The 20,504-nt window shown below is 44.7% G+C and overlaps 1 protein-coding gene across 1 annotated transcript in view; it reads left to right on the forward strand.

The window, feature by feature from the left end:
- The window catches only part of PWP1 (PWP1 homolog, endonuclein), an 80,630-nt gene that overhangs the window by 48,474 nt on the left and 11,652 nt on the right, over window positions 1–20,504 (forward strand). The window contains exons 11-12 of the mRNA XM_068278358.1: window positions 4,495–4,606; window positions 16,171–16,261. Of these exons, the coding sequence (XP_068134459.1) occupies window positions 4,495–4,606; window positions 16,171–16,261 (203 nt within the window). The remainder of the gene's footprint in view (window positions 1–4,494; window positions 4,607–16,170; window positions 16,262–20,504) is intronic.

Raw genomic sequence — 20,504 nt, forward strand, 5'->3', positions numbered from 1 at the left:
GGGAGCAGACATAGGGTTAACATCCTGTGTTTTTAGAAATTAGCTGCTCTGCTGTGGCAGTCAGCTGACACAGCTGAAGAGGTCAAATTACGACCTGTGATTAGTCACAGATGAGGGGTAATCAGACCGGGCTAAACTCTCTAAATACGTACAGGGTGCAGTTCTCTGTTTTCCTTCTGCCTTGTGCAAGAGTTCAGGTCCACTTTAACCACTTGAGGACCCACCCTTTACCCCCCCTTAAGGACCAGCGCTGGTTTGAGTGATCTGTGCTGGGTGGGCTCTGCAGCCCCCAGCACAGATCAGGGTGCAGGCAGGGAGATCAGATTGCCCCCCTTTTTTCCCCCCTATGGGGATGATGTGCTGGGGGGGTCTGATCTCTCCTGCCTGCTGTGGGTGGCGGGGGGGGCACCTCAAAGCCCCCCTCCGCGGCAAAATCCTCCCCCTCCCTCTCCTACCTGGCCCCCTCCTGGAGATCCGGCTGCACAGGACGCTATCCGTCCTGTGCAGCCAGTGACAGGCTGTCTCCTGTCACATGGCGGCGATCCCCGGCCGCTGATTGGCCGGGGATCGCCGATCTGCCTTACGGCGCTGCTGCGCAGCAGCGCCGTACAAATGTAAACAAAGCGGATTATTTCCGCTTGTGTTTACATCTAGCCTGCGAGCCGCCATCGGCGGCCCGCAGGCTATTCACGGAGCCTCCCGCCGTGATTTGACAGGAAGCAGCCGCTCGTACGAGCGGCTGCTTCCTGATTAATTAGGCTGCAGCTGGCGACGCAGTACTGCGTCGCTGGTCCTGCAGCTGCCACTTTGCCGACGCACGTTATGAGTGTGCGGTCGGCAAGTGGTTAAAGGACACCCAAGGTGAAAATAAACTAATAAAATAAAAATATTTTTGCTATCCTCCTCCTAAAAATGACTTTTTAAGATATTCCACCGTTTTATTTTATGTTTAAATCTACTTTTTAAGTTTTAACTGTTTGCTTTTGCTCAATGACACATTCATGGAAGTATACCAGAGCTAAAATCTATGAACCATTGACCCTTTTATCGCTTACCTGCTCCCAGAAGCCATGTTCTGCTAGGAAATTGTTTTATAGTTGGAATTTCTTATCAGTGAGGGTCACACTGTAGTCACTTCCTGTCTGGGTCAGGACAGAGTCAGCCACTTACATTCCTGATATTTAACTCTTTCAGGCAGAGAAAGAAAAAAAGGAACACAGCCTAGTTATTTGTGTGCTAGGTACTGTACATACCCATGTCTATCTCATCATATCACGTGTCACCTTGGGTATCCTTTAACTACTTAAGGACCATGGTCTTAAACCCCCCTAGTGACCAGGCTATATTTTACAATTAAGGCCACTGCAGCTTTAAGGACTTGCTGCAGGGTTGTACAACTCGGTACACAAGTGATTCCCCCCCCCCCCCCCTTTTCTGCCCACCCACAGAGCTTTCGGTTGGTGGGCTAGGTTCGCTCCTGGGATGTTTTATTTATTTTTATAATTTTTTTCTTTTTATAATAAATATGCCCATTTTTTTCCCCCTCCCTTCCCCGCCAGCCAATCAGCGCGATCGTCTGTCATAGGCTTCAGTCTATGACAGCGGATCGCTTCCCTGCCGCCCACACGGCTGTCCCCGGTACAGAGCTGCCTAAGATCACAGCTCTGTACAGAGTAAATAGACAGTGTTTTTGCCGTCTAATAGTCTCTTAGCCGCGAGACTGAAGGTCAATCATTCAACTGGAGATGCGCGGTCTCTTGTAAAACCCCGCCCCAGGACTTGGTCCTGGGCCTGCCACTTCCTTCACGCCAATCGGCGGGGATCGGTCGGCAAGGGGTTAAAGAGGAACGGTCGTGAAAAATCTTTAATTTTAAAACACATACAAATAAGAAGTATGTTTCTCCCAGAGTAAAATGAGCCATAAATGACTTTTCTCCTATGTTGCTGTCACTTACAGTAGGTAGTAGAAATCTGACATTCCCTGAAAAAGATTTATACAAACATGCTGGCTAGCCTCCCTGCTCGCTGTATACTTCTTTGGCAGGTGGACGGAGCAACTGCCATTTACTAAGTGTTTTAAAAATAAAGAAAACTTTGAGAACCCCCCATGAGAAGATAGGCTAGTCCAAAATCTGTGGGTAATGTCAGATTTCTACTACTTACTGTAAGTGACAGCAACATAGGAGAAAAGTCATTTATGGCTCATTTACTCTGGAAGAAACATACTTATTATTTGTATGTGTTTACATGTATTTTAAGCTTTTCGCAACAGAGGTCCTTTAAGATAAATGTGAAGTGAGCTACAAAAAAAGTTAGATACTCCTCTATAGAGAGCGAAGGGTTTGGCTCCCATAGAACCTTCCCTGTCCTCTGTGTGCCCTCATTCCACCACTGTCCGCATCCCCTCTTGGAAGGGTTTCTGGGTACTTTGCAAGTCTAGCAGCTCTATACTGTGCACACACCAGTTTTGCTTGCTCATGGATGGAGCTGCACATTTTTGGAAGTACTCGGGGGAGTGAGAATTTTTGAAGAACTTTACCAAGGCCTACGGTGGAACGGGAAGAGAACCTAGAAGGCTTCAGTTTAATTTTGAAGAGAACCAGAGACAAAGCACCCTCATGTATTTTACCATATATATCAGTGGGGACATTAGAGAAAACGCCTACCCTGCTCTCTGTTTTATTCTTCACTGCTCAGCCTGCCTGTTGTCAGCCCTGATAAAATCCCCGACTGAGCATTCAGTCTGGCTTTGCTGGGAATAATTATAGCTGAGTCGTCATAGCAGAGCCACAAGGGGGCAGGCTTGGGCTTGAAAAGACATCAGAGAAGGCAGACTCAGCTATAATCATTCCTGAGCAAAGCCAGACTGAATGCTCAGTCGGGGATTTTATCATCAACAAGCAGGCTGAGCAGTGAAGGATGAAACAGAGAGTAGGGTAGGTGTTTTCTCTAATGTTCCCACTGATATATATGGTAAAATACATGAGGGTGCTTCGTCTCTGGTTCACTTTAAGGACCCCTAAAGTGAGAGGATTATGGAGGCTGCCAGATTTCCTTTTAAAGAGGAGCAGTCAGCCATAGTATCTCAGAAAAAACCCACATATATAAGTAGATAAATGCTTTCTCTACTTACATATCATATGTATTGCACTGTCCACGTTTTGATTTTAGTGATTTTTCTACAGTAAAAAAGAGAAAATCCTTCTTAGCATTTCACATTTTAACTGTGGCTATTTTGAAGCCAATCCTGATGTCATTTCCTCCCTTACTCTCCTCTGCCTGATTGTGTATGCATTGCCCGCCCTTCACTATAGAAAGTGCATTGTCTCAGCATGAGAAATGCTGGCCAATCAGAGAGGAACAGAGGTGTGGGAGGGGAAAACAGGAGAGAAAGAGGCTTCAGCCAATCAGGCTGCATTAGTTAAGTCTGAGGGGAAATAGAGAAGCAAAAAAAGGGCAACCCAGCATGCTCTGCAACTTCCTTTTTGCGTACCAAATAAGAGTCAGGTAAACTGGGACTGATCCTTTATTAACAAAAGTAATAGTGATTTTTAACTTTTTGATTGTCTGGTTAACATTATTACTTGTTTACCAGATAAAAATAAAAAATTGATTTTTGATTTTATGCCTGACAGTTACTCTTTAAACAATGCACATTACCTGGCTGTCCTGCTGATTGTCTGCTACTAATACTTTTAGCCATACACTCCGAACAAGCATGCAGATCAGATGTTTCTGACTGATGTCTGACTGGATTAGCTGCATGCTTGTTTCAGACGTGTGATTCAGAAACTACTGCTGCCAGGCAGCTGGTATTGTTTAAAAGAAAATAAATATGGCAGCTTCCATATACCTCTTGCTTCAAGTTCCCTTTAAACGGTCCTTCCTAGCGCTACCACATCAGCCTCTGTGATAATTTCTTCTTAAAGTGTTATGAATGTACTGATCACATGAGAAAGAATACAATCTTTCTTCATATCATAAAATTGCAGCCAAAGAATTAAAAGACAACTCTGTAGCAAGAGGGCTGGCATATTTATGTCCTTTTAAGCAATACCAGTTGCCTGGCAACCCTGCTGATCCTCTGCCTCGAATACTTTTAGCCACAGCCCCTGAACAAGCATGCAGCAGATCAGGTGTTTCCGACATTGTCAGAACTGACAAGATTAGCTGCATGCTTGTTTCTGGTGTGATTCGGATACTACTGCAGCCAGATAGATCTGCAGGACAGCAAGGCAACCGGTATTGCTTAAAAGGAAATAAATATGGCAGCCTCCATATCACTCTGAACTTGGGTTCACTTTAACATCATGGTCGATCGGCATTGCAGATTATTTATAGATACAAGTGTAACTGGTTTAGCTACAAACGCAAGTTGGATTCTTTAATGCTGTGAATCGATTAAACATGATTTCTTTCAAAGAGATCGTTTGTTAAAAATCGCATTAATAACGGGCGCCTTAACTCCATTATTCTGCATTTTTTATTTTGCAGATCAGCGATATTATACGACTGCAGAAGTCCTCAGGAAAATCACAGGACCTGGAGGTTTAGCGGACAGGTGGAGAGGGTGACGTGGAACCATTTTTCTCCCAGGAACTTCCTAGTAAGTCGTTTTTCTGCGTCTGTCAGAATTGGAGATTATTGCTTCACTCTGCAGGTATTCTCCGCAAGCAGAGTTTGTCATAGAATCATGTGACTGATTTATAAGCCTCTGACTGGCTGATCAGGATCATGTGATCATGCCCATAGAAGGCACTTTCTGATATCTCCCCACTGCGTTTTGGTGCGTTTAAGAAATCATTGAAGGGATGCATTTAAAGGACAACTGAAGAGAGAGCGATATGGAGGCTGCCATATTTATTTCCTTTTAAACAATACCAGTTGCCTGGCAGCCCTGCTGATCTATTTGGCTGCAGTAGTGTCTGAATCACACAGATACATGCACCCTGTATGTATTTAGAGAGTTTAGCCTGTCTCCCCCTCATTTGTGTCTATTCACACGTTGTAATTTGATCTTTCAGCTGTGTTACCTGGCTGCCACGGCAGATAAGCTCATTTGAAAGCACAACATGTTAACCTAACGTCTGCTTCCATGAAAGCAGGGAGTAGACCCACTGCAGATTTATTGCAGGATTTGTATCAGCTGTAACAAAGAAAAGTTATACTTTAAAGGTTATTATGCTGTTGCTTATCTTTTGGAGCAGAGAGGATGTTTTGCTTTAAGGTCAACTTTAAAAGGATATAAATATGGCAGCCTTCATATACCATTCACTTCAGGTGTCCTTTAAAAAATGCATGTATTTGGATGCCTACACTAGGACACAATGTACTGTTTGTTCCCACAATGCTGTTCTCTCCTACTATGTATGATCTTTTTTTTTTAAGGTATTTTGTTAAAAAGCGCCATTTATATACACATATAAATGCATGCGGTCTTGTATATGTTTTTTTCCTGTGATTATGTCAACGTTTGTTTTTTTTTTTTGTTTTTGGTTTTTTTAAACCGTACAACTGTGGACTGGATCTCAGGGGCCTTTGGATATTTCTGATTAGTCCGATCCTCCAATCGACTTATGATACAATATTCAGCACCGACTTCAGTTCAGATATTAAAAGAATCATACTTCAAATACTGCTGCCCCATGATATACTTACCCGGGGCTTCCTCCAGCCCCTTGCAGCTGTCTGTCTCACGCTGACAGCTGCGCTCTCAGCCTCCGGCCCGGGGTCCCCGCTGTTGCAGAGGCGGACCTTCTCTACTGCGCCTGCGCGAGCGCCGATGTCAAAGACCACATTGTCCGCAGTATACTACGCATGCACAGTACGCTGCGGATAACGTGGTCTTGATTGACAGCTGCACTGGCGCAGTACAGACGACCTCAAGCTCGCCCTTGCACCGGCGGGGACACCGGGCCGGCAGCTGCGAGTGGAGATGCTGTGAGAGTGACATGTCAGCTGCAAGGGGCTGGAGGAAGCCCCGGGTAAGTATATAAGGGGGCAGCATTATTTGACAGATGATCCCTTTAAAGAGAAACTCCGACCAAAAATTGAACTTTATCTTAATCAGTAGCTGACGCCCCCTTTTACATGAGAAATCTATTCCTTTTCACAAGCAGACCATCGGGGGGCGCTGTATGACTGATATTGTGGTGAAACCCCTCCCACAAGAAACCCCTCTCACAAGAAAAGTTCAAACTTTTGGCAGTTTCCTGTCTGTGAACCTTGTTGCATTGTGAGAAATAGCTGTTTACAACTGCCAAAAACCATGCAGCAGCTACATCACCTGCCAACAGTAAAATGTTCACTGGAGTTCCTCTTTAAGTTGGCCATACATCATGTGATTTATCATTAGATAGCTCCCTCTCTGATCGAATGTGATCAGAGGGATCTGTTGACCACTGCACAGCAATTACACATAGATTTCAGCATGTAATGTAATGTATTGGAAATCATCCTATTTCTGGCAAAAGAGCGATCGAGCAGCCATGTTGTGGGACTGGTTCTCTTCCGATTTGGTAAAATTGTAATGTTGATTGGGCCGCAATATCAAATAATGTCCGGCCACCATTAGTGTGAGAGATACGAAAACAGCCGAACTCTATTGAACAGAATCCATCTTGCCCCGGTTCAGTTTTAGTATAATGAATTCTGATTGGCTGCTCAGTTCCTGCTGTTGCTGCTTTGCTGTTCCCCTTCCTGGTGAGAGACCCTCCGGGCCTTTGTATATTTCTGAACCAGGAAACCCCCGATTCTCACACTGCCGCCGCTGCCCACAGGTGCGTCTGTACAAACGAAAAGGGGAACTTTACCAAAAGATAGTAATAAGGGGGGAAATTATAAATCAATACAATGCAAAGTAAGAAGTTAAAAAAAAATATATAAAGAAATCATTGATATTTGCCATGTAATTTGTGCATCTTGTTTGATCCACCCTGAGCCTGCTGGTCAGCATATTTACTACTGCCAGACAAAAAAAATAAAAAAAGCACCAACCACTTCCCACAATGCAAAGGGGTTCACTGATAGGAAACTCTCATGGCCATGGTCCTGATGTCACACTGTGGGTGGAGTTTCAATGCAATATCAGCGCTACAGATGTCCCTAATTATTTGAGAAAAAGTTTTCGTGTGGGAAGGGGGGTATCTGCTACTAATTGGGATGAAGTTTAATCCTGGTGTTCCTCTTTAAAGTGTACCTGAGACAGCGAGGGAGAGAAAAGTTATACATATCTGGGGCTTCCTCTAGGCTGCCTTCTCCCTCGCTGCCCCCCTCCGCTGCCTGGATCGTCCGGAATCTGGCCCCAAAAGTCCTCCAGTCAAGTCCAGTCGGGGCAGTCCGGCCACATGCGCTCCCCTGTAGCGGCAGCTTTCTGCGCCTGCGCAGTACTTTACCAGCAAAAGGGGCGCTTGCGCAGCCGCATAATGCGTTTTTCGGAGCCAGATTCCAGATGATCCAGGCGGCGGAGGATGGTGAGGGAGCGGTCTGCCTGGAGGAAGCTCCAGGTATGTATAAACGTTTCTCTCCCTCGCCGTCTCCGGTTCACTTTAAGTATGCACGGATGAAGCTGCGAGCGCAATCATGGCACTATGCCGCCACCCACAACTGCACCGCACAGACTAAGGCAATGCCCACGCTAAGCCGCCTCCCACAACTACGCCGCCCACACTTAGCCCCGCCCATGGTCCATGCATGCTTACAACCTTCGGTATGAAAAACAAAAACAAAAGTTTGCTTTCTTAAAACAGAAAGAATTTGCGATAATTCAGGTTGGCGTGAGCTTGAGATGTCTCCCAGGCATCACTGCTGAATATATGCAAATTAACCATTGTACCCTTAGAAGCTAAACACACCTCCAGAACCGCTGGAATGCAATGATGTGTCAGCTTGTTAATTTGTACAGAGCCATAATAATCCAACATGCATACAGACTGTTTTGGATTGTTTGATCCTCATCAGTGCATGGCATGGATTAATTTGGCTCTATGCAGTAGGGCTTGTAAATCCGAGAGGCACAGACTAACCAGCAAGCTCATGGTGACCCAGAACTCATTGGAGTGTGTAAGGGACTACGATGGTCCTAAAAGCCCCCTTACTAAGATGTTAAGAAAAACAAAAGTTTGCTTTCTTAAAACGATTTGCGATAATTCAGGTTGGAATGTATATAGGATAACCTGGAACCCAGATCTGAAACCGGCAGAACCGGCGTTGATTCGCTGAGGATGTAATCTGCGCCTCGTAAATATAGCGGACGCTTTTAGTGTCAAGCTGCTGGGAAGCGGCGGTGAGAAATGGCCGCCGTACTGCTCGCGTGTTTGCTTTCAGGACGGCAGAATACGCCCCCGCATGGATTCGTCATCCTATTTCTTTGTTGCATTGCGTTTGTCAGTATTTCCTCCTGATCTATCTCTCCGGCTTCAGGTAAAATACGACCCCGAAGGCGACGGCGAGGAAACATTACAGAGGCCGCCGCAGCCTTTCTCTTCAATTCCATCCTAGATTGCTCCGTATTGAGGAGTTACAGCTTGTTGCGTCTTCCGTTCAGCGGCTTTTATTGCTGGGCTGCAAGCTCCGCGCCGATCCCGCCGAGACGGATTGTGACAAGCCTGCGTCCCTTTACCAACCTGTCCCATTACTCACAAGGGTTAATTGAGTAGCTGCGCATATCACTGGTTAATTTCCAGGCTACGTAAATTTACATAAAATTAGCATCAACTCAGAATTTTTCACATCTCATTTGTGCATCCAGCGGACCTGAACTCAGAAGCTCTCTGCTCTAAAAGATAAACAGCATAATAACCTTTAAAGAAAAAAAATTATTCGTTACAGCTGATACAAATCCTGCAATAAATCTGCAGTGTGTCTACTTCCTGCTTTCATGGAAGACATATTATTAGCCACCTGTGTTTACAAGGTAGCTGCTCTGCTTTGGCAGAGGAGATTCCTGAGCTATTGTGATTAGTCACACCATAAGGGGGATTAGACAGGCTAAACTCTCTAAATACATACGGGGTGCATTTCTCTGTTTTCCTTCTGTCCTGTGCAAGAGTTCAGGTCTACTTTAACCCCGGGCTTACACCCCCCTAGTGACCAGGCTATTTTTTACAAAACGGGCCACTGCAGCTTTAAGGGCTTGCTGCAGGGCCGTACAACTCGGCACACAAGTGATTCCCCCCCCCCTTTTCTGCCCACCAACAGAGCTTTCTGTTGGCGGGCTGTGATCCCTCCCCCAATGTTTATTTATTTATTTTTAAATATTTGTTTTATGTAACTATACATTTCTATATACATATATATATATATGGCGGAGCTTCGTAATTCAAGCGCCGATGCGTGCGCCGGATCTCCTGCAAAACCCAACCCCAAGAGTGGAGCGGTTCTGGGGCTGCTGCCACGTTCGCGCCACTCGGCGTGGAATGGTCGGCAACGGGTTAAAATGTCTTATCCGCTACCAATGTCTGCAGTCACACAACTGTACATTCAGTGCCTGTTCTTTGCACCCCCGCTGTGTTCTGATATATTCCAGAAGCGTAAGATGTTTTGCCACCTATTAGGATGCGATTACGGAGTCCAGGTTTGCTGGTTAGTTATTCCGTGCAGCCGCAGTCATTCAGCTCTGACTGTATTGAAATGCAATGCAGCGGAAATTTCCCCCGCCTAAATGCTGACTGTAGGAAGTGGTGATGCGTTGCTGTTATCTTCCCTTTAATGAGCGCTTGGGATTACAGCGAGCACGAGCAGTCGGGTTTCTGTAGCGTGCGCGGGGCCTCGGGCGCCCTATGCTGATTTACATCTCGCTGGGCAAACGGTTTGAAAGTGACCTTCAGGAGAATTTTGGCTGCAGACGGCCCCTGAGTAGGAAAATTCCTCTCCAGAGTCCCTCATTTAAAACAGAACCAAAATTTTCAACCTGACTAGCACTGCAAATAGACACCTGTGCTGTTAAAGTGGACCCAAATTAAAAATACAAGATTTCAGAAATAAAATCTATTTTCTAACTTATAATAATAAATAGCAGCCTTTTTTCAGCTGCATGATGACAAATATAAAATATTTTACATTTATTGGAGGAACCCCTCCTTTCCTTTCATATTGCCGGGGCAGAATCCGGCAGACTGGTGGAGGTGATAAAAAACAAAAACAAAACACAGGCTGCTACTGATGATGTCACGGGGAGGTGATCTATGTGTGATTTCACATAGACAATGCCCCTGTGAGGGGAGGGTAGCTGATGACAAACGCACCCATGATCTAAAAACTCCTATTAAGCTCAGAAGTAATGGCTGCCACCTGTATAACCCTAGTTATGAAAAGATCACTTTGAAGGATGTGATCCCTGCACTTTGATTGGCCTAAGAGGCTGCTTTTATCAAGTGACAGGCAGCCTATTGGCCCAATCAAAGTGCGGGGATCAGGTCCTTTAAAGTGACTGGACCCGCAGGGGCCCAGGGCGGGACAAGTGGAGCAGGCGTAAAGTAACTAGCGCTCGCTAGGCTTCACTACGGCAGCATAGCATGCCCTCCGGTGAGTGATGTTAAATACGCTCGCTACGCGTAGCATGCAGACTGATAAAATATCGCGAGTTACAGGAGTTAGTGAATTAGTGAATCGACCCTTCTGTATTTTAAACTATAAAACAGAGCAATAGAAGGTAGATCAGCGCATCACCAGGCCGCCTCAGATTGGTTTACTTACAGAGATGCCCTGCCCCCCCCCCCGAGACCACAAACGAGGATGACCTCATCGTGGTGGGAGGGTTGAGTACTTGATAATTTGAATGCAAGCTATTATGGAAACCAACATCCTCCAATAGTACTGTAGTCAGGAGCATCTCATTTGAATGCAGGGTGTGTACTTGCACACTTAGTGCTGGTAGTCATTTGAATGCAGTTTGTCCTAAGTAGCGCTGTCCATTGTTCGCTGTGTACATAAACTGTAAGTCTTTTTCAGCTAGCTGCTCCCATCTAATAGTTTTGCATTTAATGTTAATGTATATGCACAGCTTCTGTTTTGGGTACAAGGTGCGTTTGTTGCCTGGGGGGGGGGGGGCTAGGAAGGGGGGTGGACTCAGCGCATCTCGGTAGGTATGCCAATCTGAGGCGGCCTGGTCATGTGCAGATCTTCCTTCTATTGTATTTTTGAATTTCACTTATTGGCGCACCCAGGTTATGAACATGCATAGTTTTAATTTAGTTAGAGCTTAGGTCCCTCCCAGCCGAGGATGACCTCATCGTGGTGGGAAGGTCGAGTACTTGATAATTTGCATGCACGCTATTATGGAAACCAACATCCTCCAATGGTATTCAGGTGCATCTCATTTGAATGCAGGGTGTGTACTTTGTCTACTAGTAGTCCTTGCACACTTCGTGCTGGTAGTCATTTGAATGCCGTCTGCCCTTAGTAGCGCTGTGCATTGTTCGCTCTATAAAACAGAACAAACTGCAAATATGACAGTATGATGCAGTGCTATAAAAAAAAAGCTATAGAATTGAAAATAAAAATGTGAGACTCATTTCTTTACTACTAATGTTCTATGAATTATCTGTGCTACACATACAATTTATTATAATCATACGTTTTGTTTTTTTCCGCTTCAATGTCACTATAATTTGCATCTACTGGTAGTTATGAAGGGTTAGCGCTTCCGTTTAGCTTCCCATTAGTTATTGACGTTGAAGCCCAAATGTTTTGTAGTTGTTACAGAATCGCTTTCTGTTCCTCGCTGAACAGTCGTTTGGCCGCTTCATCGATCGGCGAATCAAGTAATGCAGGTTTTTTTGGGGTAATGGCTGACCGGCATTTGCTGAACTATTAAGCACTCTGCCGCAGACAGTCAGAATAATGATCCGTTTTGTGCTTTCTCTGTGTCCTAAATGGCAGCTTTTAGTCAGCTGCTGCTGTGACCTCAGGCAAATTACACACCAAAATCAATCTCAGAGCGGCCCTGGATGGAGGGTGTGTGATGCTGGGAGTCACTGTATGAACTGGGTGTTCTGCTTTGATGTCACGTTGATGTGTTTTTTACATGGCGGCACAGTGTATTAGGTTTTATAGTACTCACACCTTGCAGCACTGGAGTTCTGGCCTGGATGGTACTTGCAACTATGTTTTCCTTCTGCCCTGTGCCAGACATCAGGTCCACTTTAACCAGTTAACCCCAAAGGGGTTTTTACCCTAACGGACAAGAGCGATTTTCACCTTTCAGTGATCATCCCTTTCGTTTGCCAATAGCTTAATCACTACTAATCACAATGAAACGATCTATATCTTGTTTTTTTCACCACCAATTGGGCTTTTTGGGGTTGATATTTGTTTTCAGTAATTACTTTATTTTCTATACATTTTAAAGGCAAATACAAGGAAAAAAATGAAAAAATACACTTTCTCCAATTTCATCCCCTATGGTTTTAATATAAACACTGCTACTGTACATAAAACCCACACATTGTGTCTGCCTATTTGTTCTGGTTATCACAAGATTTTAATTATGTCCCTAGTACAAAGTATGGTGACAATATATTATTTGGAAACAAAGGTATATTTTTTTCTTTGTTGGGTTTTTTTTCCACTATTTCCACGTGCATGGGAATGCATGTGCACGCGCGGGAGCATGCGCAGGAGCACGCGAACAGCGGCAGCAGCACTGTCTGACTTATAAAAACGTTGTCATTAAGTGGTTAAAGGGACCCCGAGCAGTCAATAAAAATGTACTTCCCTGGGGCTCCCTCCAGCCCGCCGTAGCTCGTGAGGTCCTCCGGCGTCGCCCTGGCTCCTCTCCCTGTCCCGGTTGGCGGCTCCATTAAGGGCTGGAGGCCGGCCATACACTTCCTGGACTCGGACGCCTGTTCAGTAGAGCGGATACAATCGGGTTTAGCTATTTCCATCTTACCAGAACGAAGAGACGCCAGTGCGCCTGCGCAGAATCGGGGAGAGGTAAGTATATCCTCCCCACCCTTGTCAAGCTTGTTGGGGGAGGTTTCGGCGGAGCCAGCGCTGGATTCTCTGCAGCTACGGGGGAAGCCTCAGGGTCCCAATAAGGCTTCCTCGTCCTCTGTAGCTTTGTGGGAATCCAGCGCTTTCTGAAGTAAGTATCTCCCAGAGGCTTTTTTTTTTTTTTTTTTTAGTACAGGTTTTCTTTAAGACTGTGTCATTGAGCAAAGACAATAAAACATTAACTCTACTTTATACGTTTTAAACTTAAACTGGGGAATAACAAAAAAAGATAATTTTTTAGGAGTAGGAGGGTAGATACAATTGTCTCATCATTTTTTTTTCACCTCTGGTATTATTCAAGGTTTGAATTAGATTGTGAGCTCCTCTGAGGACAGTCCATGACATGGCTATGTACTCTGTAATGCGCTGCAGAAGGTGTCAGTGCTATATAAATACATAATAATAAAATGGGAGGACATTAGACTATGACTATGGTAGGATTAGATTGTAAGCTCCTCTGAGGACAGTCAGTGACATGACTATGTACTCTGTAATGCGCTGCAGAAGGTGTCAGTGCTATATAAATACATAATAATAAAATGGGAGGACATTAGACTATGACTATGGTAGGATTAGACTGTGAGCTCCTCTGAGGATAGTCAGTGACATGACTATGTACTCTGCAATGTGCTGCAGAAGATGTCAGTGCTATATAAATATATAATAATAATATGGGAGGACATTAGACTATGACTATGGTAGGATTAGAGTGTGAGCTCCTCTGAGGACAGTCAGTGCCATGACTATGTACTCTGTAATGTGCTGCAGAAGATGTCCATACATTAGAAATAGAGTAGCCTGGATCAGTTGCTTCTTCCAAGTCTGTAATTTGAGATCCTCATTGTAACTTTGGTCAGGCAGGGGGTAAAGGCTCCACTCAAGAAGACACATTTAGTGCCAAGTCCATCGGCACAAGATATTCTTATCAAAGCTAAAGCAAGGCAATTTTTATTGGCTGTGAAAAGATGGTTGAAATTAAAGCGGTAGTGCGGACCGGAAGTGATGCCGTATGACGTCTTGCGGGTCACAGCAGTATACACAAGCCTGACTCCCAGAAGTATGAATGCACTATACAGTTAGACACACCCGGTAGGCGTGTGCTGAATTCATCTCCAGTATTTAAACCCGCACCTGACAAGGTGCCTCAGCTCTGACTTGGGCTATTGCAGGGGGACATTTTGCTGGTGGGGGGCGCACTTGTCATTGTATATATGTATAGCACTCTGTGAAAAAGCCGTTTAGGTGAAACATGTCGAGACTCATTGTACAAACACTTTGTAAATAAGCACTTGCACCTTGTATATGTTCCTATTGTGGTGGTAGTCTGTAGTTGACTGCATGGCTGTCCTGGTCAGTATATATACACCAACTGACTTAAGGGGCCCATACACCTAACGATTTTCCCGCCGATATACAGCCGATTTGATCACAGTGATCGAATCGGCTGTAAAATCGCCGCGCACACCGCTGACAGAGCGATCGATTTCCGTCCGAAATCGATCGTTCCCATCAATCCGTCCGTGCGGAAGATTTTTCTAGGTCGCCGGCGGGTCGGGAGTGCGTCAATAGCAGCGTTTGAATGCCGGACGACCGACACTAGCGGCAATACATTACCTGCTCTGGCCGGCGCGAGTCCCCACTGTCACCGCTGTCTTCTTTCTGCGCTGGGTTCCGGACCGGCTGCTGCTACACAGAACTTCCTGTCCCGGCACCATCTACTGTTTAAACTTCCCCTGGACAGGAAGTTCGGTAGCTGCAGGAACGGTCTGGAGCCCGGAGCGGAGAAGAAGCTGCGGGGACCGGGGGACTCGCGCCGGCCGGATCAGGTAATGTATGGGGGGGGGCAGCAGCGGCAGCTCCACAGATCGTGATCGGTTTCAGGCTGAAATCGATTCACAATCTGTTTGCAGTAAAGGCAGCCATACGATCCCTCTCTGATCAGATTCGATCAGAGAGGGATCTATCTGTTGGTCGAATCTGATGGCAAATCGACCAGTGTATGGCTACCTTAAAGGGATACTGTAGGGGGAAAATGAGTTGAACTTACCCGGGGCTTCTAATGGTCCCCCGCAGACATCCTGTGCCTGTGCAGCCACTCCCCAATGCTCCGGCCCCGCCTCCGGTTCACTTCTGGAATTTCAGACTTTAAAGTCTGAAAACCACTGCGCCTGCGTTGCCGTGTCCTCGCTCCCGCTGATGTCACCAGGAGAGTACTGCGCAGGCACAGACCATACTGGGCCTGCGCAGTATGCTCCTGGTGACCTCAGCGGGAGCGAGGACACGGAAACGCAGGCGCAGTGGTTTTCAGACTTTACAGTCTGAAATTCCAGAAGAGTACCGGAGGCGGGGCCGGAGCATCAGTGAGTTGCTGCGCGGGCTCAGGATGTCTGCGGGGGACCATTAGAAGCCCCGGGTAAGTTCAACTCATTTTCCCCCGACCCCCTACAGTGTCCCTTTAAGGTAGCCAGTACAACTACCCATCAGTTTTTTGTAGGTTCTTATTTTGATATAGTGGAATAGCTACACCACATCACGCCAATTGGATGTGGGGGATAAACAAGGACCTCCACTATCTCTTGCAGATCTTTATGTATAGACTGTAATGGTATAGATCTACCCCTGAACCTTCGCATGTGATATCCTACCTCATACCTAGCACTCTGAACAAGTCATTTCACATAAAGCTTATTGCTTTTTTAATCTTTACCTATAGGGCTGGTCCATTCATGGACTAAGTGTATGAGAATTATAAAACTGACCTGAACTCAGAACTTCCTATGTGCTTTAAAAGATAAGCAACAGCATAGTAACCTTTACAGAAAAACTTTTTTCTATTACAGCTGATGCAAATCCTGCAATAAATCTGTAGTATCTACTTCCTGCTTTCATGGAAGCAGACATAGGGTTGACATCGTGTGTTTACAAATTAGCTGCTCTGCCAAAGCAGTCAGCTGAAATGGCTGAGAGATCAAATTACAGTTGTGATTAGTCTTAGATGAGGAAGGGGGAATTAGACAGGCTGAACTCTCTAAATACACACAGGGTGCATTTCTCTGTGTTTTCCTTCTGCCCTGTGCAAGAGTTCAGGTCCACATTTATTATTTTTGTAATTGTGTAGAGTTTGGTGGCGCAGTGTAACTTTACTAAACTTTGGCTTGTTATATTTTCCTGTTTTAGGCCAGCACAGAAGACGGGTTTGTGTATTGTTTAGACGCTCGGTCGGATAAACCGATTTTCACGTTAAAGGCGCACGATGGAGAGGTTTCCGGTACGTATTTATTCTTACAGATTTGTTGCAACCGTAGCACAAAATGTTGTATTCCAATCAGCAATGCAATCGTTTCATGTCAATTTTCTCCACATGCTGCATGATTTGTGATCTGTACAATTTAATCATAAAAAAAGTCAAATCGAATGATCGCAACTGAGGAAAACATTGTACTGTTAATGGCCACCTTAAAGGGAACCAGAGACGAAGCACCCTTGTGTATTTTACCATGTATATCAGTAAGAACATTAGAGAAAACACTTACCATGCTCTCTGTTTCCTCCTCACTGCTAAAAGTGTCTGTTAACAGCAGTCACAAGAATCCCAGACTGAGCAATTAAATCTGGCTTTGCTGGGAATGATTATAGCTGAGTCATTATAGCAAAGCCACAAGGGGGCAGGCTTGGGCTTGAAATAACACCACAGAATACAGACTTAGCTATAATCTTTCTGTAGCAAAGCTAGACGGAGCAGCCTGACTTCTCAGTCGGGGATTCTTATCAGAGGCGATAACAGTCAGATTACACAGAGAACAATGAAACAAAGGGCAGATTAGGTGTTTACTGTCATGTTCCCACTGATTTATAAGGTAAAATACAAGAGGGTGCTTCATCTCTGGTTCTCTTTAAAGAGGAACTCCAGTGAAAATAATTTAATATAAAAAGGTGCTTAATTTTTACAATAATTATGTATACATGATTTAGTCAGAGTTTGCTCATTGTAAAATCTTTCCTCTCCCAGATTCACATTCTGACATGTATTACATGGTGACATTGTTACTGTGGGCAGATTATGTAGCTGTTCTGGCTTTAACAGAGAGCTATAAACAGCCATTTCCTGTGTGTGTCATTGTTACATTGTGGCAGTTTGCCCAGAGTACCGTACGGTACCAGAGCCTCTTGTGGGAGGGGTTTCAGCACAAAATCAGTCATACAGCGCCCCCTGATGGTCTGTTTGTGAAAATCATTATATTTTTCATGTAAAAATGGGTATCAGCTACTGATTGGGATAAAGTTCAATTCTTGGTCGGAGTTTCTCTTTAACCAATTAGGCCTTTTGGATGTAGCTGCTACGTCCGAAAGGCTGCTGCTGCGTGCCCCCACGGCTGATCATGCGCGCTCCCGTGCCGCCGCCTGTAGGCCTAGAGATCAATGAATGGGAACGCAATTCCCATTTATTGATCTAAGTCCCCATTAGAAAGACAGACGGCTTCTATGAGAAGCCTCGATCTTTCTGAAGAAAAAAAGTTTTGCATCCTCCCTCACTTCCTGTAAGCGTGATCGCACGCTTGCAGGACGGGGAAAAAAATAACTGAGGCCTTCTTGTGGCCAAATAGTAAAACTACATCTACATACAATTCATAAACAGACACACAATGTCATTTAAAATTAACAGTTTACCTCCCACGCTCTCCCAAAAATACCCAAATAAAATGTTTAACTTAAAAAAAAATTGCAATTAAAAAAGAAAAACCAAAAACATAAATAGTTACCTTAGGGTCTGAACTTGTTTAATATGCATGCCAAGAGGGTATATTACTATTATTTTTTAAATTATAAGCTTGTAAATAGTGATGGACGCAAAACTGAAAAAAATGCACCTTTATTTCCAAATAAAATATTGGCGCTATACATTGTGATGGGGACAAAATTTAAATGGTGTAATAACCGAGATAAACGGGCAAATAAAATACATAGGTTTTAATTATGGTAGCATGGATTATTTTCAAGCTGTCAGTTTAAACCTGGGTGGGACATCATTAGTCTGTGCATACACATCAATACTCTCCTGCACTGTATACACTAGTATTTTATTTGCCCATTTGTCCCGGTTATTACACCATTTAAATTTTGGCCCTATCACAATGTATGGCGCCAATATTTTATTTGGAAATAAAGGTGCTTTTGTTTCAGTTTTGCGTTCTGAGTTCAGGTTCACTTTAACCCCCTTGGCGTTCAATTCACCCAGGATTTCTGTGCAAAAAGTCATCCAATTAATTTATCACTTTTGTTTTCTTCCTGTAACTTGCCAAAATGTGTCAGGCTGCATTTCCACTTGTGCGGTGCGAATCACCGCGGTAAAAATGTGGGTCTATGCGAATTTTCACGCAAATTTTTATGCGAATTCGCATGGATGACGATGTATGCGAATTTAACCATGGCAGTGCTGGTGTGCTTTTCCATTGTTTCTATGCGAATTCGCATGAAAATTTGCATACCCAAACCTCATGCGAATTTCCTATTAAATACATTGTATGCGATTCGCATAGCGGTATGCGGCATGCGAATTCTGATGGCTCTGCCATGCGGATTTTTTCTGCACAGAAAAACGCAAAGGAATCCGGACAAGTGGAAACAGTCCCATTCACTTGTATTGCTATGCGCATTTGCATGCGAAAAACGCATGCGAATTCGAGATAGTGGAAATGGGCCCTCAAGCAATGGTCTACCATTGCTTGACACATTTTGGCAAGTTACAGGAAGAAAAAAAAGTGATAAATTAATTTGGTGACTTTTTGCACAGAAATCCTGGGGAAATTGAACACCACAGGGGGTTAAAGTGAACCTGAACTCAGAACTTTCCCTCTACTCTAAAAGATAAGCACTAGCATAATAACCGTTAAAGAAAAAACATTTCATTGTTACAGCGGATACAAATCCTGCAATAAATATGCAAATTAGCTGCTCTGCCGAGGCAGCCAGCTATTATGGCTGAGAGATCAAATCATGGTAGTGATTAGTCACAGATGAGGGGGAATTAGACAGGCTAAACTCTCTAAATACATACAGGGTGCATTTCTCTCTGTTTCCCTTCTGGCCTGTGCAAGAGTTCAGGTCCACTTTACAGGATACTATGCTGTTGCTTATCTTTTAGAGTAGAGAGGAAGTTCTGAGTTCAGGTCCACTTTAAAGGACCCACTATCGCAAAAAAGTAGGCAGTTAAAATCAACAGAACCAACAGATTGTGGGCCAGTCCATCTCCTCATGGGGGATTCTCTGGGTTTTCTATGTTTTTAACAGCATTTGCTGAACAGCAGTTTAACTGCCAAAATAGTAAGCCAGCCCCCCTAATCACTTGCACGCTAATTTGGCAGTTAGACTTCTTAGACAGCAACTGCTGTTAAGGAAATGCTGTTGAAAACAAAGAAAACCCTGAGAATCCCCCATGAGGAGATGGACTGGCCCAATGTCGGTTCTGGCAGATTTTAACTGCTTACATTTTTCGAGATAGTGGTCCTTTAAAAAAAAAAAAAAAAAAAAGCTGATGTACTCGGCTGAACTTCTCATCCCCACATGTTTAATATATCAGCGTGTTACCGATCTCCCTTCCACCATCTGCATTGTGCGCTCACCTCCCTCACCCGGCATGTGCTGCAGTGATTCAGTGTGACACCGGCCTGAATATACTGTGGATCTCTCTCTCTGCTGCCTTTATCCACCTCGCTATTGATTTTTCCCTTCCCCGTTGCGGAGAATAAAGATCTCGCTGAGCTCAGACATTGGCGCACGCGGCCGCCATAACTTCTGATTCCTGGCAGCAGTTAAAGGTCGCTTCTGGGATTTAGCGCTTGCTATTGTATCCCTCCTAATCCGGATTTGTTTCATCCACTTATAACCCAGATATACCGTACTCCTGCCTTGCGCTCTGTAAGAGAACCTGTCGGCTAAATACGGCATCAAATCTACTCTGACCGTGCTGGCTGCGCTGTCCATGGTTCCAGTGTTGAGGGGGGAAATGGCTTCACTGATCATATCCGTCAATAATTAATCTACTTCTCATACCCTAAAATCCCCTCAGAGATTTATGCACGTCTTGCATCCCTGATATCGGGTACTTCTTGCTGGGGTCCCGATTGCCTACTGAAGGCGGACCCCCACGTCACTGCAGAGGCCCCGCCTACCACAGACGTACATGTAAAAAGAGCCACAGATAGCCGCTGGTGGAATATCAGTAACATTCAGTAAAATTACTGATATTTTACTATTCAGGTGCCAATTAAAGCAGGATTGTCAGCCATACAATCAAATTCCATTTACCCACTGGTCTGTGTTTATTATGTAGTCCACATCCTGACCCTGCATTGCAAGCATTTCAATAGAATCATAAAGGTTTCTGCTGTAACAAATCTTATCTCAGTCAGCCTGGCTCTATTCTGGTACATTGCCGGGGAGAGGGAAGCTTGATATCTCCCCTCCCACATTCCTGCTCCTCACTGATTGGCTGAGGGCAGTTCAGTGTCACA

Source organism: Hyperolius riggenbachi, chromosome 3, assembly GCF_040937935.1.
Source record: "Hyperolius riggenbachi isolate aHypRig1 chromosome 3, aHypRig1.pri, whole genome shotgun sequence".
Classification (NCBI taxonomy): domain Eukaryota; kingdom Metazoa; phylum Chordata; class Amphibia; order Anura; family Hyperoliidae; genus Hyperolius; species Hyperolius riggenbachi.